Source organism: Sus scrofa, chromosome 2 (genome assembly GCF_054392235.1).
Source record: "Sus scrofa isolate SSC_HxYL_T2T_F1_AM1 chromosome 2, Sscrofa_HxYL_maternal_Yorkshire_Landrace_v2.0, whole genome shotgun sequence".
NCBI classification, from domain to species: domain Eukaryota; kingdom Metazoa; phylum Chordata; class Mammalia; order Artiodactyla; family Suidae; genus Sus; species Sus scrofa.
In genome coordinates this window covers 71123966-71151818 of record NC_139384.1, presented here as the reverse complement: position 1 = coordinate 71151818, position 27853 = coordinate 71123966, and the positions used below count along the sequence as shown (strand labels likewise).

At 46.2% G+C, this 27853-nt stretch overlaps 1 protein-coding gene and 1 long non-coding RNA gene across 14 annotated transcripts; one reads left to right on the top strand and one right to left on the bottom strand.

The window, feature by feature from the left end:
• Positions 1 to 107: 107 nt before the first annotated feature.
• On the top strand, positions 108 to 19061 carry CYP4F55 (cytochrome P450, family 4, subfamily F, polypeptide 55). 13 transcript variants are annotated; one of them, NM_001244636.1, is made up of 13 exons: positions 108 to 230; positions 521 to 719; positions 6605 to 6749; positions 8643 to 8696; positions 8790 to 8917; positions 10746 to 10867; positions 11610 to 11880; positions 12223 to 12289; positions 12500 to 12629; positions 17665 to 17798; positions 17879 to 17943; positions 18064 to 18146; positions 18356 to 19061. In NM_001244636.1, the coding sequence occupies exons 2-13, from the start codon at positions 522 to 524 to the stop codon at positions 18531 to 18533; spliced, it is 1575 nt and encodes a 524-aa protein (NP_001231565.1). In that variant the 5' UTR covers positions 108 to 230; position 521; the 3' UTR covers positions 18534 to 19061. The 13 variants fall into 13 exon arrangements, with proteins under 13 accessions (NP_001231565.1, XP_020935412.1, XP_084865566.1 ...); XM_021079753.2 differs by having other exon boundaries at positions 118 to 188; XM_085009440.1 differs by having other exon boundaries at positions 118 to 188; positions 8790 to 9079.
• LOC146405445 (uncharacterized) lies at positions 5355 to 8648 on the bottom strand. Its single transcript, XR_014837494.1, has 2 exons — positions 8157 to 8648; positions 5355 to 8110 (listed from the first exon to the last, which is right to left on the bottom strand). It is a non-coding gene; the product is annotated as an uncharacterized LOC146405445 (long non-coding RNA).
• Positions 19062 to 27853: the final 8792 nt, after the last annotated feature.

Here is a 27853-nt window from a genome sequence, read left to right as displayed (position 1 = left end):
TAAGTCTTGGGCAGACTCCAGGTGGGAGGAGGCAGCCAGGCAAGCAGGGATTGGCTGACCCACTCAAGGCCTCCCCCCCCCACCACCGCCACTCCCGACTGGCCCCATTTGGAAGTCAGGACAGGGAAGAAGACTCTCCAGGATGAGGACAGAAGAAGCTGTGTGGGACTAGTTGCTCCAGACAGAAGGTGCAGCGCTGGCGTTGGTGGGGCTGAAAGTTCTGGCCCAGGGTAGGGAGGGGCACTGCCCAAGGCAACTTTCCACTGATTCCAAGTGGGCATTTCTTCATTATCTTCTCTCTCGCCCTCTCCCTGTCTCTTTCTCTTCCTCTGGATTTTCCTGGGTCTCCTCCCCTCTCTGAGCCTCAGTCTGCTCATCTCTGAGTCCTTCCTTCCCCAGCACTCACCCCCTTGTTCCTCTCCCTGTATTTGTTTGTCTATTTGTCTCTGCCTCAGAGCTCACCCTCACTGTCCCTTTGCTGAGTCTCAGGAGCTCACTCTCCACACCATCTGCCCTACAGGATGCTGCAGCTGAGCCTGTCCTGGCTGGGACTGGGGCCTGTGTCAGCCTCCCCGTGGCTGCTCCTGCAGCTGGTCGGTGCTACCTGGCTCCTGTCCCGAATCCTGTCCTGGATCTATGACTTCTATGACAACTGCTGCCGCCTCCGGTGTTTCCCGCAACCCCCAAAACGGAACTGGTTTTGGGGTCACCAGGACCTGGTGAGTGTGGGCAACAGGATGGGTCTGGGGAATGATGGTGTGTGGACTTCCTGAGGGGTCGGGGATCAGGCTCAGGGAGGTTGGGGTCTGAGGTTGAGCTGGGGTCTAGGGCAGCAGAGAAGTAAGGGAGAGCATTTTCCTCACTTCTCCACTGGGTCGAACCCTCTCCTCTCTGTCCACTCTATGCCCCAATATTTTCATGGTTCATAGTCTTCCTCACCCAAGGCCAGTTTGGGGTTATGTTCCTGCCCGTCTTCCCTACACTGGTGCACATCTGAGGAGCTCTCAGAATGGGCTGGAGAGAGCTGGGTCCTCTAGTGACAGAATGGGCTGCAGAGAGCTGGGTCCCCTAGTGACCCCATGGTGTCCACTGCTGGTCTTGAGGCCTCCTCAGGGCCACTGTCCAGGGTCTGTCCCTGCCTGGCCCATCTCTTTTGGTTTCAGGTCAGTGTCTGCTCCTCTCTGGGCTTCTGCTTCCCAGAGGAATCAGCTATGACTTCCACCCCTCTTATGCCCCTATGGGGGTACAGCAGGAGCTGAGGAGATGTGTGGTCAGTCTCTCCTCCTCCTCCCCTTCCTCTGGCGTCTGTCTCTTCCAAACTTGTCTTCCACCCTCAGGATATATCGGTGGGCCTCTCTGCTCAACTTGGATAAAAGTGGACCCTTCCCTCTTTCAGAAGGAATCACTCGGACCTAATGGCCAAATTTCCTGGGAGGGTGGGAGGGGGCTCCTGGCCCACCTTCCTAGCCTCATCCCCAGAGCCCCTTCCTTTGTGCTGCATTAGCCTACTTTGGCCCTAATCCCAATAAGGACTTTGTCATCACTAGCAAAGGCACAATGTCCAAAACCATTGATTCCAGATTGCATTCTCTGACCACAACTTCCTTTCCTTCTAGCTTCTTTTTTTTTTTCTTCATCTCTCATCCTAGACCTTGCCAGGCTGTCCATTCCCCTGTGCACCCTAGTCCAACAGCTTCTTTTCAATCTCATTTCCTTGGGTACATCAAGTTTAGATTCTCATCCTTTGCACATGGGCTGAAGTCTCTTACCACCTGGGCTTTCCCTCATGGCTCTTTGGAAGACTTTGGCCTTGTGTGAGCTCAAACCCCGACGCCCCCATCCTCTGATCTCTCCTCTATGGTGATGCTAAGGAAGGTCACAAAACAGGACAGAGGGGTGACATGTACATCCCTACCTGCCTGTTTCCAACGGGGCTCATTCTGCTCTCTCTTTGTACACAGAGCTGTTTTCACGCATTGCCTCTATTTCTTTGCTTGCTCTCACCTGCTCCAGTGTGGTTCCCACCCCCACCATGCTCCCACCAGATTACTGTGAGCTCTAGGACTCCAAATCCCATGGACTCCATCCAGCCCCATCTCATCCACCTGCTCACAGCTCTTTGAGCTTGTGGATCCCCTTGTCCTCCTGGACCTCTTTTCCTCTTGGTTCTAGGCCACCCTCCTTCCTTGGTATCTCCTATACCTCCTCATGGCCCTTCTGTCTCCACTTGGCTCTTCCTTTGCTCCACCCTTCCATGTGCAGAAACCCCAGCATCCTACCTCTTTCTTCGTTCTCTCTTAAGACCACCTCCTTACCCCAGGGCTCCAGCTCCTAAGTGGACCATCAGTTCCTTGCATAAGTGACTTCCAAGTTCATATCTCTCCTGAGCCCAAGGTCATCCTATCCAGCTCCTTCCTCCTCCTCTCATGGCATGGGTGTCTCCTAAACACCAGATTCCTTGGTCAGAAGCTGAACTCCTGGCTCCGTCCCCAATCCTGTCCCCACCCTTGGTCTAGTCCATCCTTTCAACACATATTTGGAGCCCTTGAGCCTGCCTTTTTCTCTCACCTGTGAATCTGGCCCTAATGTGCTGCCTCCATAATCTGTCCTTAATCTGTGTGCTCTCTGCATCTCCTCTCACCCTTGGCCCCATCCACCTTCATCTTTCTCCAGGAAGTCTCTCCTAATCTACTCTCTGGCCTCTTTTTTAAAAAAAAATTAAAATTATGGTTGATTTACAATGTAGTGTCAATTTCTGCAGTACAGAAAAGTGACCCAGTCATGCATATATGTCCATTCTTTTTCTCCTACTGTCTTCCATCATGTTCTGACACAGAGATTGGATATAGTTCCATGGTCTGTACAGTGGGGCCTCATTGCTTATCTATTCTACATGTAATAGTTTTCACCTACTAACCCTCCAATTTCCCATCCATCTCACTCCCTCCCCCTTCTCTGGTCTCTTCATTGCCACTGTTGTCTCCTCATCCACTGACTCCTTGGCCCTGGAGAAATTCTTCTGAAATTCAATTTAGACCATGCAACTTCTCAGATGAACACTGTTCAATGAATGCTTATCCCTCTGAAAATAAAGGCTAAGTGTTTCTTGGCCGGGCCCTGGTGTCCTCCTCAGCCTCATGCATGCCATAGTCACTCTGAGCTTCTTGGTTCCTCAGTGAACCAAACTCTTCTCACTACATGGCTTTTGCTTGTGCTGTTCTTTCGCCTGGAAGCTTTTCTCTTCCTGCAGTTACCCAGTAGATTCCTCTATTCTCCCATTTAGCTCAAATATGACTAATTTCTGGAGTTCTTGTCGTGGTGCAGTGGAAATGAATCTGACTAGGAACCATGAGGTTGCAGGTTCGATCTCTGGGTTAAGGATCTGGCGTTGCCCTGAGCTATGGTATAGGTCGCAGACGTGGCTGGGATCTGACATTGCTGTGGCTGTTGTGTAGGCCGGCAGCAACAGCTCTGATTAGACCCCTAGCCTGGGAACCTCAACTAATTTCTAAAAGCTTCCTTTAACTACTCCCCCGATACCTTGACCAATTATTTGCTTTTTACCCAACTCTCTGAGTAGATAGTGGCTCTGGGAGGCAGAGACATGATCTACAGTGGCCCAGCCCAGGGGCTGATATACAGTAGGCACTGAATAAATGTTTGCTGATATAATGAAGGAGGACTGGGTAGCTTGCCATCACCTCCCTTTGTTATCCAAAATCCTGATTGTCCAGCTCCTCTCCTCTCCTCCCCCAGACCAGCTTGTCATAGAACAGGATGTCCCAAGCTCATTGTAAAAGGTTTCCCTAGGCTACCTGTCTCGGCCAGCCCCTGAGGCAGCAGGAATGTTACAGAGTTACTGCAGTTCTGGCTCCCCATCCAAGGGCTTGGCATTGGAGGCTTGTGTTGACCTCTCTTCTCTCCTTCCGTGTTTGTTCCTGTGTGATCTTGGCTGAGTCCCTCTCCCTGTCTGGACTGATCTCATCAAGTGTCTCAGGGTCAGCAGGGAGCAGGTGACAAAGGTGAATAAGACCCATATTTACCTGCCTGGAGCACCCTGGGGCTTGAATGGGTCCTCATGAGGGTGAGAATGCTTCACTAGGAGGGGACTACCTTTCTTCCTCTTATGGGGGATGTGGCTTCAGCTTCCTCATTTGTAAATGGCATGATTTATGGGAGTGTCCATAGGTTCAGGAGAAGAACTGGCTTGCTAGGAGATACTATGATAAATAGATGGATAGACAGGATGTTTTAGATAGATAGATAGATAGACTGTCAGACACAATGCACTGTGCACAGAGCCTGGGGAGCAGAACAGGCTCATAGGTGGGAGAGGCTGTCTCAATTGACAGGCAGAATTTGCATCAGTCCTGTGGAGTGTTCCAGGGCTGGAAGGTCCCAGAACTTCAGACCCTTCACCATGCAAGGAAGCAGAGGCCATATGGACTGGTCAGAACATGAGAAGATGTGGGACCTGAATCCAGGGACAAGATCTGAGGTCACTGTACCACCCACAAATCTCCCCCATGAAGACATCTTCCTGTGGCCACCACTAGGGCTGGAACCACTCCCAGGATGTGAAAAACCTGTCTTCTCCAGCCAAGGTCAGCTTCCCTGTGGGCAGAGAGTGTGTCTTCTTCTTGTGCCTTGAGATGTACCCTTGGTACCCCAGAGAGAATGAGCAGGAGGAGGCAGAGATTCCTTCTGTCTGTGCAGCATCTGACACAGTGTCCACTGTAGGGGCTCCTTCTGGGGAGTGATGGCCCTTGCCTTGGCTGCAAGTGCCCCCATGGAGCAGGGCTTGAGGGACTTAACTCCACTGGTGGCCAACTGTCCCCAGAGACAGAGGATCTGGCTGGGCCCCGCCATCTTCCTCATTCTTTCTGCCACTGTGTTATTGCCTGGTCTGTCACTGACACCACAGGTGGGTGCTGTGTCAGCATCTGAGTGCTGCAAGCCCCTCCCTGCCTCACTTCTGCACAGCTCTTGCAGGTCCCAAAGCCCTTCCTGAACTTGGGCTTCCTTCGTCATCTCTTTCTTTCTTTTATTTATTTGCCAACCCCTATTGTGGACACTGTTTGAGGATTCTTGGGGAGATAGCCCCAGGATCTTCCCTGAAGGCATCCCCCAATATTGCACACAGAATGAGAGACACCCCAATCCTGTGTCATAAGGTTAGGTCTGAGGAAGTGATGTCTGGCAGAACCCAGAGAGGAAGCAAGTCTTCTGCCATTCAGTCAGGCTGAAAGGCTTCTTGGAGGAAGAGCTGATGCAAGTGGGTCTGTAATAAACTGCAGGCTTATTTTTATTTTTTATTTTTTTTGGTCTTTTTGTATTTTCCAGTGCCGCACCCGCGGCATATGGAGTTTCCCAAGCTAGGGGTCTAATCGGAGCTGTAGCTGCCAGCTTATACTACAGCCTGTGCAACGCGGGATCTGAGCTGCATCTGCGACCTACACCACAGCTCATGGCAACACCAGCTTCTTAACCCACTGAACAAGGCCAGAGATCGAACCCACAACCTCATGGTTCCTAGTCGTATTCGTTAACCACTGAACCATGAGGGGAACTCCCAAGGCAGGCTTTTATTTTATTAAGCAAAGGAAGGAAGATGTATTCTGTGGAGAGGACTAGCACACTCAAAGACCTGGAGGTGAGAAAGTGAGCACCTGGCTTTTGAGCAATCAGAAGGAGTTCCATGAAATTACGGCGATAGAGGTGAGAGGCAAGGAAAATGTGTAGGGGTGTAGGGTTCACAGGACTTCAAGACCAGGTAGGGGACAGGAGATTGATTCCGAGAGAGATGGGGAGCTGTGGAAAGTGTGGAGATGAGGAGAAACAGATGTAGAGTGGGAGAGATGGACAGAGAAATTGGGGCAGAGAGAGAGATACAGAGAGATGGAGGGAGAGAGGACATGCGGAGAGACATAAATGGAGCAAAAGAAAAGTACATACACAGATATATATATGTTACCTATCTATATGTCTATCATCTATCCATCCATTTTCCATTCATCCATTATCTGTCCAATTCTCATCTGTCTACATCTACATCTAGCTATTCATTCATCTATAATCTATATATATAGCCATCACCTATCATATATGCATCCGTTCATCCATTCATCCATATTTCTATCTACCTATGTATCCACCCATTATCTAATCATTTCCCTATCCATCAATCCATTTATCTGCCATTTATCTTTCTGTCTACCCATCATTATCTATCTATCTATCTATCTATCTATCTATCTATCTATCTATCTGTCTGTCTGTCTATCTATCTATCTATCCATCTGTCCAAATATGTCTATCCACTCATCCACCTATTATCTTTTCCTCTTCCCCACCCCCTTTGTCTTTCTTTTGAAATTCAGAGATGAAGAGAATAAGGGGACAGAGAGAGTCACAAGGGTATATATGAAAAAAGAGACACCAACAGGGAGAAGTTGCCTTGTTGAGATGGAGAGAAGTATAGATGAATAATCCAGGTAGTGGGAGAGAAGGGAGTGAGTGGGTGTGGTGGGTAGGGGGATAGAGTGGGCATCTGTAGTTTCTGAGGCCCCCTGTCAGGCCTGGACCCATCCTCACTCATTCTCAGGCGAAGAGCAATGAAGAGTGTTTGCAGCTGATGGAAGATGTGGGCCACTACTTCCACGATGTCTACCTCTGGTGGCTAGGGCCCTTCTATCCCATCCTGCGGCTTGTCCACCCCAACTTTGTTGCTCCCCTGCTCCAGGCCCCAGGTATCTCCTGGTAGCCCTCCCTACCCCAGGCTCCCCCTGCTCCTGCTCCAAGCCCTTCCCATTCCTCCACAGACCAGGTTGTGCAGGGGAATGGGCAGCATCGACAGAGACCTGCTGGTTCCTCTGGGCAGGTCCTTGGCTCTCTCTGGTTGCCAGAATCTCTTCCAGTTTTGGGTGGTGGTGTAAACTCAACCCTGTTGGTCTAAGAAAGGGGATCTCTTGAGTGAAAAGCTCAGGGAGCATTGCCTTCAGGCATGGCTGGATCTAGGTTTTCAAGCAGTGTCATTGGGAATCTGTCTTCATCTCAAAGCTGTGTGTTCTTCTTCTTCATGCTGGTAAAGATGAATCCCAGAAGGTCAATCCCCGCTGACAAGTGAGCTCACGCCCCACAGACCCAGGAAAAGTTGCAGAATTCCCTTAAAGTGGAGTGGCCTGGGTCACAGGGACCACTTCATCACCTAATAACTGCAGCTGAATTGGTAAGGCTGAGTGTCATATGGTCGGCTCTGGAGCAGGGGATGGGGTGGCACAGCTGCCCTCATAACTACTTGGGTTGACGGTGGAGGAAGTATGGGGTGCTGGTTCCAGGAAAAGGAGATAGACATTGGACTGGCAGATACTGCAGCTATTCATCCACCAGCCACCCTGCTAGGTGGGCATTTCCAGGGTGGGGAAAAAGAGGTTCAGGGAAGCATAGTAACTTCTCAAGGCCACGTAGCATGTGAAGCTTGCCTCCTAGTTCTGTGTATTCTCTGCTGCCTGAGCTGCCTCTGATGGAAGGAACCCTAAGCCAGAAGGTGATGTGGGGGTAGGGAGATGGCCAGAGTACTGTGTGTGTGGGGCAGGGATACCACCCGACCTCAGGTTGGCCCACTGTGTCTGATTGGTCCTGGGGGCCTCTGGAGGCTTAAGGGGACAGGGAGAGCTCTTCATGGTGGGTGGAGCTCAGTATCTGAGTGGGACAGCATCTTCTGGTCCCTTTCAGCACAGAGGGTCCCCTTGAGCCTAAGCACCTGATGCTAAGGGTAGGGTGAAGGAGGATACTGAGGAAGTCTAGGTCACGCCCAGACTCTGTCTGTGCCCTTAATGGGACAGTATTTAAGTCCTATCTGGGGCCTCTCTGTGGGACATGCTAAGATTGTGTCATGTTGCCTCAGGCCCAGGTCAGGGCTATGCCATGTTAGGACATATCATGTATGCTGTTTCATGTTAAGGCATGCTAATACACATTGGGGTGATGTTGGGTGTTCTAGGAGATGTCAGAGAGTGATGGGGCAAATGTGGTGTACTAGATTCCTGATATAGGGTCCCTTTGAGCCTAAGCACCTAAGGCTAAGTGTAGGGTGAAGGAGGATACTGTCCTACACCACAGCCACAGCAATGCCAGATCTGAGCCACATCTGCAACGTACACCACAGCTCACTGCAATGCCAGATCCTTAGCTCACCGAGTGAGGCCATGGATTGAACCTTTGTCCTCATGGATACTAGTGAGAATTGTTTCCACTGAGCCATGATGGGAACTCTCTAATCTCTTCTTAAAGGATCATAATGTAATCATGCTTCTGGCACAAAGTAGGTGCACAAACCCCTTTAATTTATAGTCTTGGGTGTGTAGAACATATTAGCCCTTGTAAGAGCCATGTCAAGATGTGCTGAGCCCTGTTGTGCCATGTTGGATTGCATCTAAGTATGTAGGAGTGTGTGTGTTGGCTCTGCCTTTGTTCTACTCTGTGCTGCAGCCTGGTCTTGTCCTCTCTTACCTCCCCCCTCCTCCCTGTTTCCCCTGCCCTTGGTCCCATTCCTGCCATGCTGGGATTGGAGGGGGAATGTAGAGCAAAAGTCCCTCCCTTCCTCCTCTCCATGGTCCCTGATGTTCCATCTCTCATGTCAGCCACCATCATACACAAGGATATGTTTTTGTACATCTTCCTGAAGCCCTGGCTGGGTGAGTAACGGGGAGTGACGGAGGTTGGGGACAACCTTGGGGGTCTGGGGGAAGGTGCTGCCCTTGCTCACTCCCCGTGGCTGCCCCTGCTAGGGGTTGGGCTCCTGCTGAGTGCTGGTGAGAAGTGGAGCCACCAGCGCCGCCTGCTGACACCTGCCTTCCACTTTGATATCTTGAAGTCATATGTGAAGATTTTCAACAGGAGTGCAGACATCATGCATGTGAGTTTCTTGAACCCAGGTTCCCAGCTGGAGCCTTGGGAAAGGCGGAGTGGCCTCGGACACAAATAGTCTGGAATCCTGCTCTGCTGAATGGCTTTTTGTCGGGGGTGGCATCACTGATTTTCCTCTCGAAGCCTCAGTTTTCTCATCTTTAAAATCAAGGTAGTAATTCCTTCTTTTTTTGTTTGTCTTTTTAAGACCACACCTGGAGCATATGGTATTTCCCAGGCTAGAGGTTGAATCAGAGCTTAGCTGCTGTCCTACACCACAGACACAGCAATGCCAGATCTGAGCCACATCTGCAACGTACACCACAGCTCACTGCAATGCCAGATCCTTAACTCACTGAGTGAGGCCAACGATTGAACCTTCGTCCTCATGGATACTAGTGAGAATCGTTTCCACTGAGCCATTTCGGAAACTCCCTAATCTCTTCTTAAAGGGTGGTCAAGATCATGGAATGTAATCATGCTCCTGGCACAAAGCAGATGCACAGACGACTTTAATTTCTAGTCTGCTTCATGGAAACTCTGTAAATTCAAGATAGAAATGATGAAGATTGCATAGTTATTTTATTTATTTTTCCTGTTTACAGCTGCACCTGTAGCATATGGAAGTTCCTGGGCTAGGTGTCGAATCTGAACTGCAGCTATTGGCCTACACCACAGTTACAGCAATGCCAGATGCTACCCGCATCTGAGACCTACACCACAGCTCACGGTAATGCTGGATCATTAACCCAATGAGGGAGGCCAGGGATTGAACTCATGGATACTAGTTCCTGCTGAGCCACAACGGGTACTACTGCACAGTAGTTCCTTTGGACTTATATACCACCTTATGATCATATAACTTCACATTGATTTTATGGCAATTTTAGCAACTGTAGCACTATTCTAGTTGATGCAACTAGAATACTTTACTTTCTCAAAAAACTCTAATTACTATAGTTTAAACATCTGGTTTACTATACTAGATTTATTGGTCAGATAAGGTAACATTGCGTTTAAGATGATGATGATGATGATGATGATGTCAGCCACATCCACAGCATGTGGAAGTTCCCGTGCCAGGACTGAATCCATATCCATGCCACAGCTGAAACCAGAGCCACAGCAGTGACAACACTGGATCCTTAACCTGCTCTGCTACAGGGAACTCCTCATTATTATTTATAAAAATATAAGCCTATGTGTTCAAAAGTTAAGTGATAAAAACCAATGTTTTCATAAAAGATACATTTTTGTAACTTCAGACACTGTTGTAAATAACTACTATAAATAACAATTATTTAATACTTATTGGACATCGGAAACGGTGTGCCAATTCTTCAGCATGTGTTGAGTAATTTATTTTCACATTCCTATGAAGCAGAGATGATGATAATTGCCACACTATAGAGGATGAAATGGGAGGCCAGTGAGGTTAGGGCCTTGCCAAGGATCACACACTAGGAAGGATGCTATGTGTGGGGGTACAGCAACTCTAACTTAGTTTGTCCATTACCAAAGCAGGTCATCTGAAGTGTTACTAAATATTTGATGCTGGAAAAGCCCAGTGGAAAGCAATGAATTGACCAAGGGCACCCAGAACCTAAGAGGCAGAGCTGGACCTTGAACTCAGGTCTCCTGACTCCCAGCTCTGGGGGCTTGATGTCTTGATAGGAACAGCTTCCACTCCCACTCACGCCCTGGGCATCCTTGGGGGTGGGTGCCTAGGGCAGAGACCAAGAGACAGGGTCTGGGGGAGTGCATCTTGGTGTTTGGGGTTGGAGAGGGGCTCAGGGGAGGCAATACCCAGCCCAAGCTCTGCCCTCTTCTCTGTCCAGGCCAAGTGGCAGCACTTGGCCTCAGAGGGCCACACCCGTCTGGACATGTTTGAACACATCAGCCTCATGACTCTGGACAGTCTGCAGAAATGTGTCTTCAGTTTTGACAGCAACTGCCAGGAGTGAGTCTTGTCCCAGGGCCTGGAACCATGAGCCATAGACCCAAGGGAGTGGATGGGGTAGGGGGAGGACTGAGCAGGGTGATCAGAAGGGCCCTCCTGGAGGAGGTGGGTGAGGGGTGGACACTGAAGGTCAGGAAGGGGAAAGAGAAGGTGAGATCCTCTTGGTCAGGCAGAACTGCTTGATAGAGGCCAGGAAGCTAGTGTGAGCCAAGTGGGTGTAAGAGTGAGGAGAGACATTGGAAATAAGGTTGGAGGAGTGGGCAGGGGCTATAGCTTAAGGACATTCCAAAGCCAGACAAAGAGGATATGAACTTTTTGCTGAGGTTTCCAGGGAGCCAGGGAAGGTGCTCAAGCAGATGTGGGTTGTGGTCAAAGCGGAGTTTGGACATCTGACTTGGGCAAAGCCTGGCTGTCATGTGGACAGAGGATGGAAGGAGACCCCAGAGAGGAGGAAGCTTGACGTTGGTGGGGAAAATGGGGCAGATTTGGGAGAAGCTGAGGAAGAATGGCAGGGGCAGATATTGTGTAAGAGCGAGGAGAGATGAGCGTGATTCTCAAGCTCCGCCCTGAGATCTAGGACATGAGGCAGTTGACAGAGATGGGAGGCAGCGAGAGAAACCTGATGGGAGGGCACTCTTTTCTGGCTGGGATGTGGTCCTGGGTTCCTGACTGGAAGGGCTCCCAGGGTTTCCTGTGTGTTAAGGAGCTGCTTCTCAAGGCTCTCTCTGGTGTGACTGTGTAGGAAACCCAGTGAATACATTGCTGCAATCTCCGAGCTCAGTGCCCTGGTGACAAAACGGAATGAGCAGATCTTCCTGCACAAGGACTTCCTGTACTACCTCACCCCCGAAGGGAGGCGCTTCCGCAAGGCCTGCCGCCTGGTGCACGACTTCACAGATGCCGTCATCCAGGAGCGGCGTCGCACCCTCATTAGTCAGGGTTCCCAAGACTTCCTTAGGGCCAAGGCTAAGGCCAAGACTTTGGACTTCATTGATGTGCTCCTGCTGGCCAAGGTAGGCTTCTCTGGGATCTAAATTCAAGAGGTAGGTAGACTGGATCTTGGTTTCACATGTCAGAGCAAAGAACATGGACTTGATCGAGAGAGGGCTAGGGAGTCACAGAGGGTGCTTGAGGAAGGGAGGGACAGGTCGGTGAGGAGTTTCAGACGTGGCTGTGTAGAAGGCTGCCTGGAAGGAGTAAACAGGAGGCAGGAGACCAAGGAGGAGGGCTGTGGGGTGGGCTCTGGAGCTGACGAGGGGATGATCCTGTTTGGATGATGGAGCTTCAGGGACAATTTCAGGTTAGGCTCAGGTGTCCTCTGAGCTGATGTGATTTGGGGGGTGCTTTCTCTCCAGGATGAAGACGGGAAAGGACTGTCAGATGAGGACATCCAAGCCGAGGCTGACACCTTCATGTTTGCGGGTGAGGGTCCCGGTGTGGGACTTCGGAACAGGCAGGGGTCTCTTCATGTGAGGGACTTGGCTGGTGGCCCTGGATCACCCCGTTTGGCCATCTTTCCCATGTTATTTGAGGTGGCGGGGGTGGGGTGGGGGGCGTCTTACCATGAGGGTGCTGTCGACCCTTTGGTGCTGAAGTATCCCAGAGACCCAAGCCTGTTTGGCTGCCCTTCAGGCCATGACACCACCGCCAGTGGCCTCTCCTGGGTCCTGTACAACCTGGCAAAGCATCCGGAGTACCAGGAGCGCTGCCGGCAGGAGGTGCAAGAGCTCCTGAGGGACCGTGAGCCTAAGGAGATTGAATGGTGAGTGCATGTCCACATGGTGTCTTCCTGAACCCTTCTTATTGGCTCTAGTCCCCAGCTGGGAAAGGGGAAACAAATATATATATTTGTTTATATATATATAAATATATATAATATTTATATAAATATATATATTATATATATATATATAAAATATATATTTATTTATTTTTATATATATATATATGCCCAGTCTGAACAGCTGAGGCTTTGGGGATGAGAAGATCTGAGTGTCTTCATTAATGCCCCACTAACTGGCTATGTGACTTAAGAAAATCAGTCCCCTTTTTCTGAATAGTGTTTTCTCCTCTATGAATTGGGGGGTGGGGTGAGGAATCTCCCCTCCACAGGTGCTACTTGGAGAATTGTGACAATGCAGAACAGATGCAGCACAGTACATGTTCAATATATTAACATCCTCTCTCCTCCCTTGCTCTTCTGCTTGAAGTTGCATTGTTTCTCCAAAGACCCCCATTGCCCTGACAGTTCTTTTCTTTCTAATACCCACCTAATATTCTATCCCAGGCGTTCCCAGGAAATCTCTCGGGGGTCCACCTCTTTGCTCAGGAAACATATCTATACTTCCCCTTTTCCAGTTCAGAGTCTAGTCCCATTTGAGTCCTACATGGTCCAGCCTGGGGCAGAGATGAAAGGAGGTGAGGCTTCATAGTGAAGAAGTGAATATCGATTTGCCATCTGGATGTGGTTATTGGATGGTGCTGCAAGCCATGGGGGTAACTTGTGCAAAGGCCAGGATGGAAGCATGCAAGAGTGAGCCTGGGATGTCTGGGAGGAGATAAAGGTGGTTGGCTCCTTGTGAAATCTACAGTGTGAGGATCAGAGAGGTTCCTGTTAAAGCTGGAGCTGGGAGTGGAAGCCCATGTTGGACAGCTTTGGAATGAGTTTTCAAAGGTGTCAGTTCAAGTCCTTCAGGACTCCAATGTTGGATAAAAAATAAAAATAGGCATGGTGTTGCCATTAGGGAAATATCACTTGGGGCAGAAATGCTCAGGCAGTAGTGGCCTTCTGTGCTGAGTCATTAGCTGTAGGCTGCCTGGGAAAGTGTGGCCTTGCTATGAATGCTACAGGGATCCTATAGCTGGAGGCTGTCAGGTAACAGCACTCCTTGAAGCTGTACAGTAACTCCCTTCTTCCTCCCTCCCCCCTTGTCTTTCTCTTCTTTCCTTCTTCCTTCCATTCCTTTCCTTTTTTCTTTCTTTCTTCCTTCCTTCCTTCCTTCCTTCCTCTCTCTCTCTCTCTCTCTCTCTCGCCACGCCCATGACACATGAAAATTCAGGGCTAAGTATTGAATCAGAGCTTTTGCCATTTGCCTATGCCACAGCCACAGCAACTCAAGATCCAAGCAGTGTCTGTGACTTACACACAGCTCAGGGCAATGCCAGCTCCTTAACCCACTGAGGGAGGCCTCATGTATACTAGTGGGGTTCATTACGGCTGAGCCACAGCAGGAACTCCAGCTAGTTCTTTCTTGAAGGGAGATCCATGACTAACATGGAGAGCCATGGAAGATCTTTGAGCATGGGAGGGAGCAGGTCAGATGTGAGTATTAGAAATATCTCTTTGCAGCTACAGGGGCAACCTGGAGGGGATGAGGTGCAATCTGGTGGGTCAAGGGGGAAGATTCTGGGCCACGGACTAAAGGATGGAGAGGAAGTGTTGGCTGGACAAAATTTTGGAGGTAGTACCCTCAACGTGAAGGTTTGCTCAGCACAGCGGTCCTTGAGGTGGAAAGATGTTTTTGTGCTTCTTTCAACTTCAAAAAAAAATTAGGCACTTGTTAAAATCTAAACAGTATGAACATAAGCTTCCCATCAACCACCCCAGGCTTATTGAGATATAATTGTCATATAACATTCTATAAGTTTAAGGTGTGCAACATGATGATTTGATATATGTATATATTGCAAAATAATTACAATAAAGTTGTTTAAGACATCCATCACCTCCCATAAGCCTCTGTCAGACACCAGCATCCCAAACCCATCCCTTCCTTCAATGGTTTCCTGTGTCCTTCCAGACATTGTTCAGTCTGTCCCTACATTAATCTGTTCACAGTCTCTCTTGCCTTATTCATTCTATCTTATGTCTCTACAGCTCAGAGTATATACAGAGCTTCCAGGCATGATCCTTGACAATATAGCTTCAAGATCCTTTCATTTATTAGGTTTCGGGAAACTAATTTTGAATTGCAAAGTCAATAATGAGAGTAGGTGGGTTTTTTTTTTTTTTTTTTTTTGCACCCAATGAAACATCCTGATAAGATTAGGTTATTAGAGTTTAATATAAACAGACACACACATTTGGTCATTTGTTCTTTTCAGTCAATAATGTGTCTTAGAGCTCCTTCTCTCTGAGTGTGTATAGCATTGCTTAGTTTACCCAAGCTGCTTCTGTTGGGGACATTTACATAAACATTTTCTGTTATAATAGATATTGAATATAATATATAGATATTATATTCTGTTATAATAGATAGTTGCTTTTCAGTATCTCTGTCCTGATTTACTCTGCAGATTTACCGTGCAGGGTAGGAAAGAACTAGTTAATCCCTATATCCTTCTTCTTGATGGCTATATAATATTCCACTATATGGATGTATTATACTTTATCTAAACATTCCCCCATCAATTTGTATCTTTTCCAAGCCTTTTGCTGTAATCAATTTGATGCGGTGAACATCTTCTTTGCGTATATATGTGGATGTCTTTCTCAGACTAATTCTAGAAGTGGTATTCCCGGATCAAAGACCATTTGAGTGTTACATTTTAATAGCTATTGGTAAATTCATTTCTACAGTTTTAAGAGTGGCAATGCCCTCATATCCCCACCAACAGTGTGCACTATAAAACTTAAAAATTTTCCATTTTGGAGAGTTCCTGTAGTGGCTCAGTGGAAACTAATCTGACTAGTATCTGTGAGGATACAGGTTTAATCCCTGGCCTCGCTCAGTGGGTTACGGATCTGGCGTTGCTGTGAGCTGTGGTGTAGGTTGCAGACATGGCTTGGAGCTGGCCTTGCTGTGGCTGTGGTGTAGGTCAGTGGCTATAGCTCCAATTTGACCCCTAGCCTTGGAACCTCCATATGCCACAGGTGCCACCCTAAAATGACAAAAAAAAAAAAATTGCTATTGTATTAGGTGAAATATACTTTGTTATTTTAGTGAACATCATTTTAAGTATGGGTAAATTTGAGCACTGTTTTCACATTGGGACCATTCATGTGTATTTCTTTTTCTGTGAAGTGTCAGTTTTTCATAATATATTCTTTATATTTTGATTTTTTTCCTAGTTATTTTTTCCTTTTTGACTTATAAAAACTCTTTAAATTTAAAGAAAATTAATTCTTTTCTCTTATGTAAGAATTATTCCCCAGATTGTCTTTTTACTTTGTTATGGTTTGGGATCATTTATTTGCAGTCAAATTTATTATGTTTTTTTCCTTTATAGCTCCTGTATTTTAAAAAATATCTGGAAGTTTCTGCTGTGGCTCAGCAGTATGGAGACTGCTAGAGTCCATGAGGGTGTGGGTTCCATCCCTGGCCTCACTCAGTGGGTTAAAGGACCCGGTATTGCTGTGAGCTGTGGTATAGATCGCAGATTGGCTTGGATCTGGTGTGGCTGTGGCTGTGCTGTGGCATAGGCTGGCAGCTACAGCTTCGATACGACTCCTAGCTTGGGGACTTCCATATGCTGTGGGTGTGACCCCCAAAATACAAAAAAAGAAATGATTTTATATATAATTTAATTTAATTTTTATTTTTTATATCGAATGCTATATTCCACATGAAATCTATATTTGTATAAGTACTGAGGTAGGAATCTATTTTTTTTTTCTCTAAATGGCTATCTAGTTGTCCCAATAGAATTTAGCAATTATTTTGTATTTGTCTTGGGATTTTATTGTGTGTGGGTGTGTGCACATGTGCATTTCTTTTTAGGGCCATATCTGTGTCATACTGAAGTTGTCAAGCTAGGGATCAAATTGGAGCTGTAGCTGCTAGCCTATTCCACAGCCACAGAAACGCCAGATTTATGCCGTGTCTGCAACCTACACCACAGCTTTTGGCAATGCAGGATCCTTAACCCACTGAACGAGGCAGAGATGGAACCTGCCTCCTCGTGCACACTAGCTGAGTTCTTAACTCACCGAGCCACAACAGGAATTCCGTATTGACCTAGTTTTGGTGAACTTTAGTTCTTTCAAATTGAATAAGATTATCAAGTTCCTTTCCCGCTTCCTCCCAAACTTGATTTTTATTGGATTACATTGATTATGCTGATTGATTTAGAAAAAATTGGCACCTTAGTGATATTAGGTCATCTCACCTAGAGAGTGGAGTAGATCTTACTCATTCAAGTAACCCTCTAAGTACCTTTTAGAGATTTTTTTTTTTGCTTTTTAAGCTAATTACATAATTCAAAGAGCTTTTAAATGCAAATATATCAATACTTTTAAGGATACCTTGTAACTGTTGCAATTTTGCTCAGAAATGCTTCTAAAGTACCAGTCTGTACTTGTGCTTCTAGTAACTTGTGCTTTTTTTTTGATATTCTAATGCTTAAATCTTTGTTCATCTTGAATATATTTTATATTTTATTTTATTTTTTGAGGTTTATTTTTATTTATTTATTTATTTTTTTGCTTTTTTTTTTTTTTTGGGAACACACATGCAGTGTATAGAATTTCCCAGGCTGGGGTCAAACTGTAGCTGCAGCTATGGCCTTCACCACAGCCACAACAATGCAGAATCCGAGCCCTGTGTGCAACTTACACCAGAGCTCATGGCAATGCTGTATCCTTCACCCACTGAGCAAGGACAGGGATCAAACCTGTGTCCTTATGGATACTAGATGGGTTCATTACTGCTTCACCACACTGGGAACTCCCTTGAATTTATTTTATTATAGGAGTGAGGGTCAGTGGGAGGTGGAGAGAGTGTCTCACAGGACAGCAGGGGGGCTGGGGGTGTCTTTGTTTTTGCTCCTTGGATAATTGTTTTGGGGGGGCTCCTTAGGGACGAACTGGCTCAGTTGCCCTTCCTGACCATGTGCATCAAAGAGAGTCTGCGGCTGCATCCCCCAGTCACTGGCATCTCTCGCTGCTGTACCCAGGATGTTGTGCTCCCAGATGGCCGGATCATTCCCAAAGGTGCCCAAAAAGACAGAGGGAGGAGGGAGGTGGTCCTGTCAGCTGAGACCTCATCCTGACTGCCTCCTCCTTTCCCACAGGGAACATCTGTGTCATCAGTATCTTTGGGATTCATCACAACCCATCCGTCTGGCCAGATCCCGAGGTGCTGCCCCCACTTGGGGAATCAGACACTTCCCCTCTACTCTATCTACATCTGTCTTTTCTGGGGGTGTCCGGGTGTCCTGAGAAACCCCACCCAGCAGGCCTGTCCTCTCTGCCCCAGGTATACAATCCCTTCCGCTTTGATCCAGAAAGTCCCCAGAAGAGGTCACCTCTGGCTTTTATTCCCTTTTCTGCAGGGCCGAGGTAAGGCTGGTGGGTGTGTGAAGCGGGGATGGTGTGAAGACAGGGGTGGGGTACAGGGGACATGCAAGCCCAGGTTGGGGTGGTCTCAGGCATGGTTAGCCTCCTTCTCTATCCCTGCAGGAGGGGATAGGTGTCCCAGGTAGTTTCTGGGCCTGATGGGGCCTGATGGGGACCTGGGTGCAGTCAGAGTCCCTACTCTCACCCCGCAGGAACTGCATTGGGCAGACGTTTGCCATGACAGAGATGAAGGTGGTCCTGGCACTCACACTGCTGCGCTTCCGCGTCCTGCCAGATGAGGAGGAGCCGCGCAGGAAGCCAGAGATAGTCCTGCGGGCAGAGGGCGGCCTTTGGCTGCGGGTGGAGCCGCTGCGTGGAGGCCAGCAGTGACCCACCACCTCCTGGCCTGGGGTCCACCCTAACCCTAGACACTTCACTTTGTGGAGTCCCAGGAATAAAACTGTGCTGAACCTCAAGAGAGCCAGCAGGGGGCTCTTGGGTCTCATGAGGATCCAGGGGGGCGGGTGTAGCTGAGAAGGTGGAGGACTGGGATGGAGGGCAATACTGATATGTGAGCGGGGTCAGGAGGACAGAACTACACTTTAGGGAAGGTGGAGCAGAGAGCTAGATGCAGAGGACCTGGATCCACCGCTTCTTGCCATTAGACTACCAAAGTTACCATCCCTGTCTGCCATTTACTAGCTGTTTTGCTTGGGGAAATTGTTTATCTTTCTAAGGCTTAGTTCCTTTATTACAGAGTGGTAGCCACCTTCTTGCACTGTTGTTGGGATTGAATAAGCAAGCCTGTCTCAAACGACTGAGTCAGTATCTGATAAATGTCAGTACTCAATAGGGGTGAATTTCCTCCCTTCTTTTTTCCCTCACTTTGTCAAATTAAAATGTTTTAAAATCCTCAAAGTTGTGTTTAAATTTTGGAAAATGTGGAAACCTGCTGTTGAAGAAATCTATCTTTAGAAGATTCAGTAAATTCAAAACCTCCACAGTTGCATCTGTGGTATAGTTCCAGGGGGTTTTTATGTGAAGCTGGCCCGAAGCTAGGAAGTGAAATTTGTTTTTCCCCTCAGAGAGGCATGACCGTGGACTTCATTCTCATTAGATGTTCTAGGAAGTGGGGTCAAGTGGGTCCACACCAGTGAGGAATAGTGAGAGGGCACGTGTGGGGTTGCTCTTTCAGAACCTGGCACAGCAGCTGCCCCAGGCCTTGCCCCATTCAGCCCACAGGGTGTCCTGTATAGAGTCCTAGTCTCAGAGCCTTTGAGGGGCCCAGAGGTTGGGGGCCAGAAGACTTACTGTCTCCAAAATCAGAAAGAAGCCTTGTAACGTGAAATGAGTAAATATTTAATCTATTCTAAAGTGAAAATCACATTTGTTTTTCTTTGCGTTCAGAGTTCTTATTTAAATTTTTTAAAGCAAATATTTATCGAGGGCCTTCTGTATGCCAGGCATCATTCTAGATGCAGAGGACACGGCACAAACATGATGCACAGCAGTGTCTGCTATCACAGAAGCGACTTTCTACTGAAAGGAAATACGCATTTTTAAAAAAGTTTAAAAACCCTGAGTTTGAAGGTTAAGTGTGGAAAAAACCAAGTAGGAAAAAGAGATAGGGCATGTGAGAATGCAATTCAAATAGAGTCCTCAGGGAAAAACTCACTGAAAAGGTAGCTTTTGAGTAAAAGAGAGGGAAGGAGTGAGCTATGAGGGTTTATGGGGGAAGAATATTCTAAGCCAGGGATTCTTTTTTTTTTTTTTTTTCCTTCTTAGAGCCACACTCATGGCATATGGAAGATCCCAGGCTAGGGGTCAAATCAGTGGCTGCTGGTCTATGCCACAGCCATAGCATCATGGGATCCGAGCCGCATCTGTGACCTACACCACAGCTCACAGCAATGCCAGATCCTTAACCCACTGAGCGAGGCCAGGGTTCGAATCCTCATCCTCATGGATCCTACACGGGTTCGTTAACCACTGGGCCATGAAGGGAACTGCCGAAGCCAGGGATTCTTAACCTGGACTCCACGGACACCTCCCTCCAGAAGTCTGAAGATCCAATTCAGAAAGTCTTGGCCTGAGGTAGGAAACAAAAGTTATGTCTTTTTTTGTTTTTTGTTTTTTTTGCTTTTTCAGGATACACCCATGGCATTTAAAAGTTCCCAGGCTAGGGGTTGAATAGGAGTTGCAGCCGCCGGCCTATACCACAGCCATAGAGATGTGGGATCTGAGCCTTGTCCGCGAGCTGCATCATGCTCACGGCAACGCTGGATCCTTAACCCACTGAGCGAGGCCAGGGATGGAACCCTTGTCCTCATGGAGACTAATGGGGTTCTTTTCCACTGCACCACAATGGGAACTCCTCCCAATTTTATCTTTATTTTCACTAATTAATATTTAGAGTCTTCCTCAATTATGAATGCAGACAGAAAATCACAGTGGTATTAGCAGCACCCGTGGCATCGTTGCCCATAGAAATCACAGATACTTTCACATCACATTAGTTACTGCAAATATCTTAAAATATCATTACATTCATCACTACTTCAAATTTATCCTGCTAGCTCTTTTACTTTAAGAATTCATTGGAGGAGTTCCCGTCGTGGCGCAGTGGTTAACGAATCCGACCAGGAACTGTGGTTGCTGTGGTTGTGGCGTAGGCCGGTGGTTACAGCTCCGATTGGACCCCTAGCCTGGGAACCTCCATGTGCCTCGGGAGCGGCCCTAGAAAAGGCAAAACGACAGAAAAAAAACCTCATTGGAAACATATATTGCCACGTAGCAAATTTAAAAAATATTTTGAGGAGTTCCCACTTTGGCATGATGGGATCAGTGGTATGTCTGCAGTGCCAGGATGCAGATACAGTCCCCAACCCACTGAAATACAGCCAGCACAGTGGGTTAAACGACCTAGTGCCACCTCATCTGTGGATCAGGGCACAAGCGCAGCATGGGTTTGACCTCTGGCCTGGGAACCTCTACATGCTGTGAGTGGGCCAAAAAAGAAAAAAAAAATTTTGAGAGTTGCATTTCAATGTAACTGGTTTTCTTTAGAGTTTATGAAGCTTATTTTATGGATTTAAAGATATGATACTCAAAAGGAGCCCACAGGCGTCATGGACTGCCACAGAGGTCCATGATTAAGAACCACTGTCTCTGCACACAGATGAGCAAGCAAAAAGCCTTGTGGCAGCAATGTGCCTTATATGGATATGTACACAGAAGGGATAATATAGGGCATTGTTAGCAATTTGGCTTTTGCTAGGAGTAATGTGGAGGGTTTGGAGCAGAAGAATGACGTGCATCGTGACACTGGGATTTACAGGTCACTCTGCTGCCAGATGGAGGAGTAACTGAAGGGGCAAGGCTGAAGCAGGATCAGTTAGGAGGTCGCTGTAATAAAAAGGTGAGAGGTGTTAACTTGGACTAGTGTGGTAGCTGTGGAAGCGGTCACATTCTGCACATATTCTGAGGACAGCTCTGACAAGATTTGTTGATGAGAAAACCGGAAGTCACAGAGGACAAGAGCTTTGCCTCAAGCCAATGTAGAGAGGGAGTTGCCATTAACCTAGGAGAAACTGTGGAAGGAGGAGGTTTTGAGGGAGGATAAGGGGCTCTCCGTTAGACATGCTAAACTTGAGATGTGAATTAGATATCCAAGGGCAGCCAGCCTGTAGGCAGCTAGAAATGACAGCCTCAGCCCAGGGGTGAGGTGTGGGAACGATATCATTTGAGAGTGGTCAGCAGGTGGATAGTATTTCAAGCTTGAGGACTGGTTGAGGTTGCCAAGGAAGTGGGTGTAGAAAGAGGAGAAGTCTGAGAATGGTGTCCTGGGGCACTCTAGGGTCAAGTGGTCTGTTGGTCTTTTTTCTTCCCTTCTTCTCTTGTTCTCTTCTCTGGTAGTTGGATGACTATCTTTAGCGTTGTATTTGGATTGCTTTTTCTTATTGGTGTATCTGCTGTAGATGTTTGGTTTGCAGTTACCTTGAAGTTTTGGTATAGGAGTCTCTCTAGATACAAGATTGCTTTATGTTGTTGGTCTCTTAATTGCAAGTGCATCTCCGGTGTCCTGCCTTTGCACCTTCTCCTCTTCTCACGATGTTTGATTTTGGTAAAATATTCGTGTGTGGATGGTTTCCTCCCTTTACTATATGCATGCCTTTACTGGTGAGCTTTGTACTATTTTGTTGCTAGTTGTGGCTTTTTCTTTTCCACCTGGCGAAATTCCTTTAGTATTTGTTGTAAAGCTGGTTTAGTGGCGCTGAATTCTCTTAGCTTTTGCTTGTCTCCAAAGCTTGTGATTTCTCCATCAGATCTACCTTGCTGGGTAGAGTAAGCCTGGCTGGAGGTTTTTGCCTTTCATCACTTTAAGTATATCGTGCCACTCCCTTTTGGCCTGCAGAATTTCTGCTGAAAAATCTGCCAATAACCTTATCGGGGTTCCCTTGTATGTTATTTGTTTCTTTTCCCTAGCTGCTTTCAGTATTTTCTTTTTTCTCTTTAAAATAGCTTTTTATTTTTGTTTATTTTTAACTTTATAACTTTATATATAACTTTTATTTATTTTTTTCCATTATAGCTGGTTTACAGTGTTCTGTCATTTTTCTACTGTACAGCAGGGTGACCCAGTCACACATACATGTATACATTCTTTTCTCTCCCATGATCATGCTCCATCATAAGTGACTAGACAGAGTTCCCAGTGCTATACAGCAGGATCTCATTGCTTATCCATTCCAAAGGCAAGAGTTTGCACCTATTAACATCAAGCTCCCAGTCCATCCCACTCTCTCCCCCTCCCCTTTGGCAACCACAAGTCTCTTCTCCAAGTCCATGATTTCCTTTTCTGTGGAAAGGTTCATTTGTGCTGTATGTTAGATTCGAGATAAAAGAGATATCATATGGCATTTGTCCTTTTCTTTCTGACGTACTTCACTCAGGATGAGAGTCTCTAGCTCCATCCATGTTGCTGCAATGGCATTAGTTTGTTCTTTTGAATGGCTGAGTAGTATTCCATTGTGTACATATACGACATCTTCTTAATCCATTCATCTGTTGTTGGACATTTGGGTTGTTTCCATGTCTTGGCTATTGTGAATAGTGCTGCAGTGAACATGCGGGTGCATGTGTCTTTTTCAAGGAAAGTTTTGTCCGATATATGCCCATGAGTGGGATTGCTGGGTCCTATGGTAGTTCTATGTATAGTTTTCTAAGGTACCTCCACACCGTTCTCCACAGTGGTTGTACCAGCTTACATTCCCACCAACAGTGCCGGAGGGTCCCCTTTTCTCCACACCCTCTCCAGCATTTGTTATTTGTGGACTTATTAATGGTGGCCATTCTAGACTGGTGTGAGGTGGTACCTCATGGTGGTTCTGATTTGCATTTCTCTAATAATCAGTGATGTGGAGCAGTTTTTCATGTGCTTGTTGGCCATCTGTATATCTTTTTTAGAGAAATGTCTATTCGGGTCTTTTGCCCATTTTTCCATTGGGTTGTTTTTTTTTTTTGCTGTTGAGTTGTGTACGTTGTTTGTCTGTTTTAGAGTTTAAGCCCATGTCAGTTGCATCATTTGACACTATTTTCTCTCATTCTGCAAGTTGTCTTTTTGTTTTTTTGGATGGTTCCCTTTGCTGTGCAAAACTTGTCAGGTTGATTCAGTATCATTGGTTGTTTTTTTTTTTTGTTTTTGCCACTGTATGTATATTTTTATTTTAAAAACTTTTTCATTTTATTTTATTTTATTTTTTTGCTATTTCTTTGGCCCGCTCCTGCAGTGTATGGAGGTTCCCAGGCTAGGGGTGGATTCGGAGCTGTAGTCCGCGGCCTACGCCAGAACCACAGCAACGCGGGATCCGAGCCGTGTCTACAACCTACACCACAGCTCACAGCAACGCTGGATCATTAACCCACTGAGCAAGGGCAGGGACCGAACCCCTAACCTCATGGTTCCTAGTCGGATTCATTAACCACTGTGCCACGACGGGAACTCCTAAAAACTTTTTTAAATGTTATTTTTCAATGCAATTTTTTCTACCGTACAGCATGGCGACCCAGTTACATATACATGTATACATTCTTTTTTCTCGCATTATCATGCTCCTTCCTAAGTGACTAGACATAGTTCCCAGTGCTCCACAGCAGGATCTCATTGCTAATCCATTCCAAAAGCAAGAGTTTGCGTCTATTAACCCCAAACTCCCAGTCCTTCCCACTCTCTCCCCCTCCCCCTTGGCAACCAGAAGTCTCTTCTCCAAGTCCATGATTGTCTTTTCTTTTCTGTGCCATATATTAGATTACAGATATAAATGATATCAAACAGCATTTGTCTTTCTCTTTCTGACTAACTTCACTCAGGATGAGAGTCTCTAGTTCCATCCATGTTGTTGCAAATGGTATTAGTTTGTTCTTTTTTTATATTACTCAATGGATCTATTACCTTTATAGTTGTACAATGATTATCACAACCCAATTTTATAGCATTTCGGTCCCAAGCCCCCAGCACATCTTCCACCCTCAACCTGTCTCCTTTGGAAACCATAGGTTTTTCAAAGTCTGTGAGTCAGTCAGTATCTGTACTGCAAAGAAGTTCATTGTGTCTTTCATTCAGATTCCACATGTAAGTGATAGCATTTGATATTGGTGTCTCATTGTCTGACTGACTTCACCTAGCATGGTAATTTCTAGGTCCATCCATGTTGCTAAAAGTGTCGTTATTTTGTTCCTTCCATTTATTTATTTAGTCTTTTTTTTTTTTTTTGCCTTTTCTAGGGCCACTACCCGTGGTGTATGGAGGTTTCCAGGCTAGGGGTGGACTTGGAACTGCAGCCACCGGCCTACCCCAGAGCCATAGCACCGCGGGATCCGAGCCGTGTCTGCAACCTACACCACGGCTCACGGCAACGCCGGATCCTTAATCCACTGAGCAAGGCCAGGGATAGAACCCACAACCTCATGGTTCCTAGTCAGATTTGTTAACCACTGCACCACAATGGGAACTCCCTTTTGTTCCTTTTAATGGCTGAGTGATATTCCACTGTGTATATGTACCACATCTTCTTGATCCACTCCTCTATTGATGGACATGTAGGTTGTTTCCATGTCTTGGCTATTGCAAATAGTGCTGCAATGAACACTGGAGTACACGTGTCTTTTTGAGTCATGGTTTTCTCTGACACGAGTGGGATTGCTGGATCAAATAGTAGTTCTATCTTTAGTTTTCCGAGGATTCTCCATACCGTTTTCCACAGTGGTGGCACCAACTTACAATCCCACCAACAGTGCAGGAGGGTTCCCTTTTCTCCACACCCTCTGCAGCATTTATTGTTTGTAGACATTTTGATGATGGCCGTTCTGCCTGGTGTAAGGTGGTAGGTACCTCATAGAGTGTTTGATTTGCATTTCTCTAATGATGAGGGATGTTGAACATTTTTCATGTGTGTTTTGGCCATCTGTATATCTGTACGTCTTCTTTGGAGAATTGTATGTTTAGATCTTCTGCCCATTTTTTGATGGGGTTATTTGCTTTTTTGGTATGGAGCTGCAGAAGGTGTTTGTAAATTTGGGAGATTAATCCCGTGTCAGTCGATTCCTTTGCAAATATTTTCCTCCCGTTGTGTGGGTTGTATTTTCATTTTGTTTAGGGTTTCTTTTGCTATGCAGAAACTTTTAAGTTTAATTAGGTCCCACTTGTTTATTCTTGTTTTTATCATCATTGCTCTAGGAGGTGGATCTGAGAAGATGTTGCTGTCATTTATGTTGGAGAGTGTTTGGCCTATGTTTTCCTCTAAGAATTTTATAGTAGTTGGTCTTATATCTATGTCTTTAATCCATTTTGAGTTTATTTTTGTGTACGGTGTAAGGGAGTGTTCTAAAATTTCATTCTTTTACATGTGGCCGTCCAGTTTCTCCCCCAGTGGTTTATTTTTGCTTTGATTTCTGTTGCTTTGGGAGACTGACCTGAGAAAACATTTGTAAGGTTGATGTCAGAGAGTGTTTTGCCTCTGTTCTCGTCCAGGAGTTTGATGGTGTCTTGTCTTATATTTAAGTCTTTAAGCCATTTTGAGTTTATTTTGTGCATGGTGTGAGGGTGTGCTCTAGTTTCATTGACTTGCGTGCTGCTGTTCGGGTTTCCCAGCACCACTTTCAGAAAAGACCGTCTTTCCCCCATTTTCTAATCTTGCCTCCTTTGTCAAAGATTAATTGACTGTAGGTGTCTGGGTTTGTTTCTGGGTTCTCTGTCCTGTTCCATGGGTGTGTATGTCTGTGTTGGTACCAGTACCACCCTGTCTTGATGACTGTGGCTTTGTCATATTGCCTGAAGTCTGGAAGAGCTATGCCTCCTGCTTGGTTTTTGTTCCTCAGAATTGCTTTGGCAGTTCTGGGTCTTTTGTGGTTCCATGTAAGTTTTTGGATGATTCGTTCTAGTTCTGTGAAAAATGTCAGGGGTCATTTGATGGGGATTGCATTGACTCTGTAGATTGCTTTGGGCAGTACGGCCATTTTAACAATATTAATTCTTCCAACTCAGGAGCATGGAATATCTTTCTGTTACTTTACATCTTCTTTAATTTCCTTGATTAATATTTTATAGTTCTCAGCACATAAGTGTTTCACCTCCTTTGTCCTGTTTATTGCAGGTATTTGATTTTTTGGGGTGCAATTTTAAAAGGTATTGAATTTTTGTATTCCTCTTCTAACAATTCCTTGTTAGTGTACAGAAATGTGACCGTTTGCTGAATGTTAATCTTATATCCTGCTCCTTTGCTGAATCTGTTGATCAGTTCGAGTAGATTTTGGGTTGAGTCCTTAGGGTTTTCTATGTATAGCTCATGTCATCTGCACAGAGTGACAATTTTACCTCTTCTCTTCCATTTTGGATACCTTTTATTTCTTTTGTTTGTCTGATTGCTGTGGCTAGGACTTCCAGTACTCTGTTGGATGCAAGTGTTGATGGTGGGCGTCCTTGTCTTGTTCCAGATTTTAGTGGGAAGGCTTTCATCTTTTCTCCACTGAGTATTATGTTTGCTGTGGGTTTGTCATAAATGGCTTTGATTATGTTAAGGTATGTTTCCTCTATACCCGCTTTGGTAAGCGTTTTGATCATGAATGGATGTGGACCTTGTCAAATGCTTTCGGCTAAAATTTTGTTGAGAATTTTTGCATCTATATTCATCAAAGATATTGGGTGATAGTTTTCTTTTTTGGTGGTATCATTGTCTGGTTTTGGAATTAGGGTGATGGTGGCATCATAGAATGTCATTGGGAGTGTTCCGTCTTCTTCAACCTTTTGAAAAAGTTTAAGGAGTTTGGGTATAAGTTCCTCTTTGTATGTTTGGTAGAATTTGCCTGTGAAGCCGTCTGGTTCTGGACTTTTATTTATAGGAAGTGTTTTTTTATGACATATTCGTTTTCATTTCTAGTGATTGGTCTGTTCCATTGATCCATTTCTTCTTGATTCAGTTTTGGCAGGCTGTAAGTTTCTAGAAAGTTGTCCGTTTCTTCTAGGGTGTCCAAAGTGTCGGCACCCAGTTGTTTGTAGTATTCTCTTATGGGTTTTTGTGTTTCTGCAGTATCCATTGTGATGTCTCCTTTTTCATTTCTTATTTTGTTTACCTGGGTTTTTTCTCTCCTCTTCTTGGTGAGTCTGGCCAGAGGTGTGTCAATTTTGCTTACCTTTTCAAAGAACCAGCTCTTGG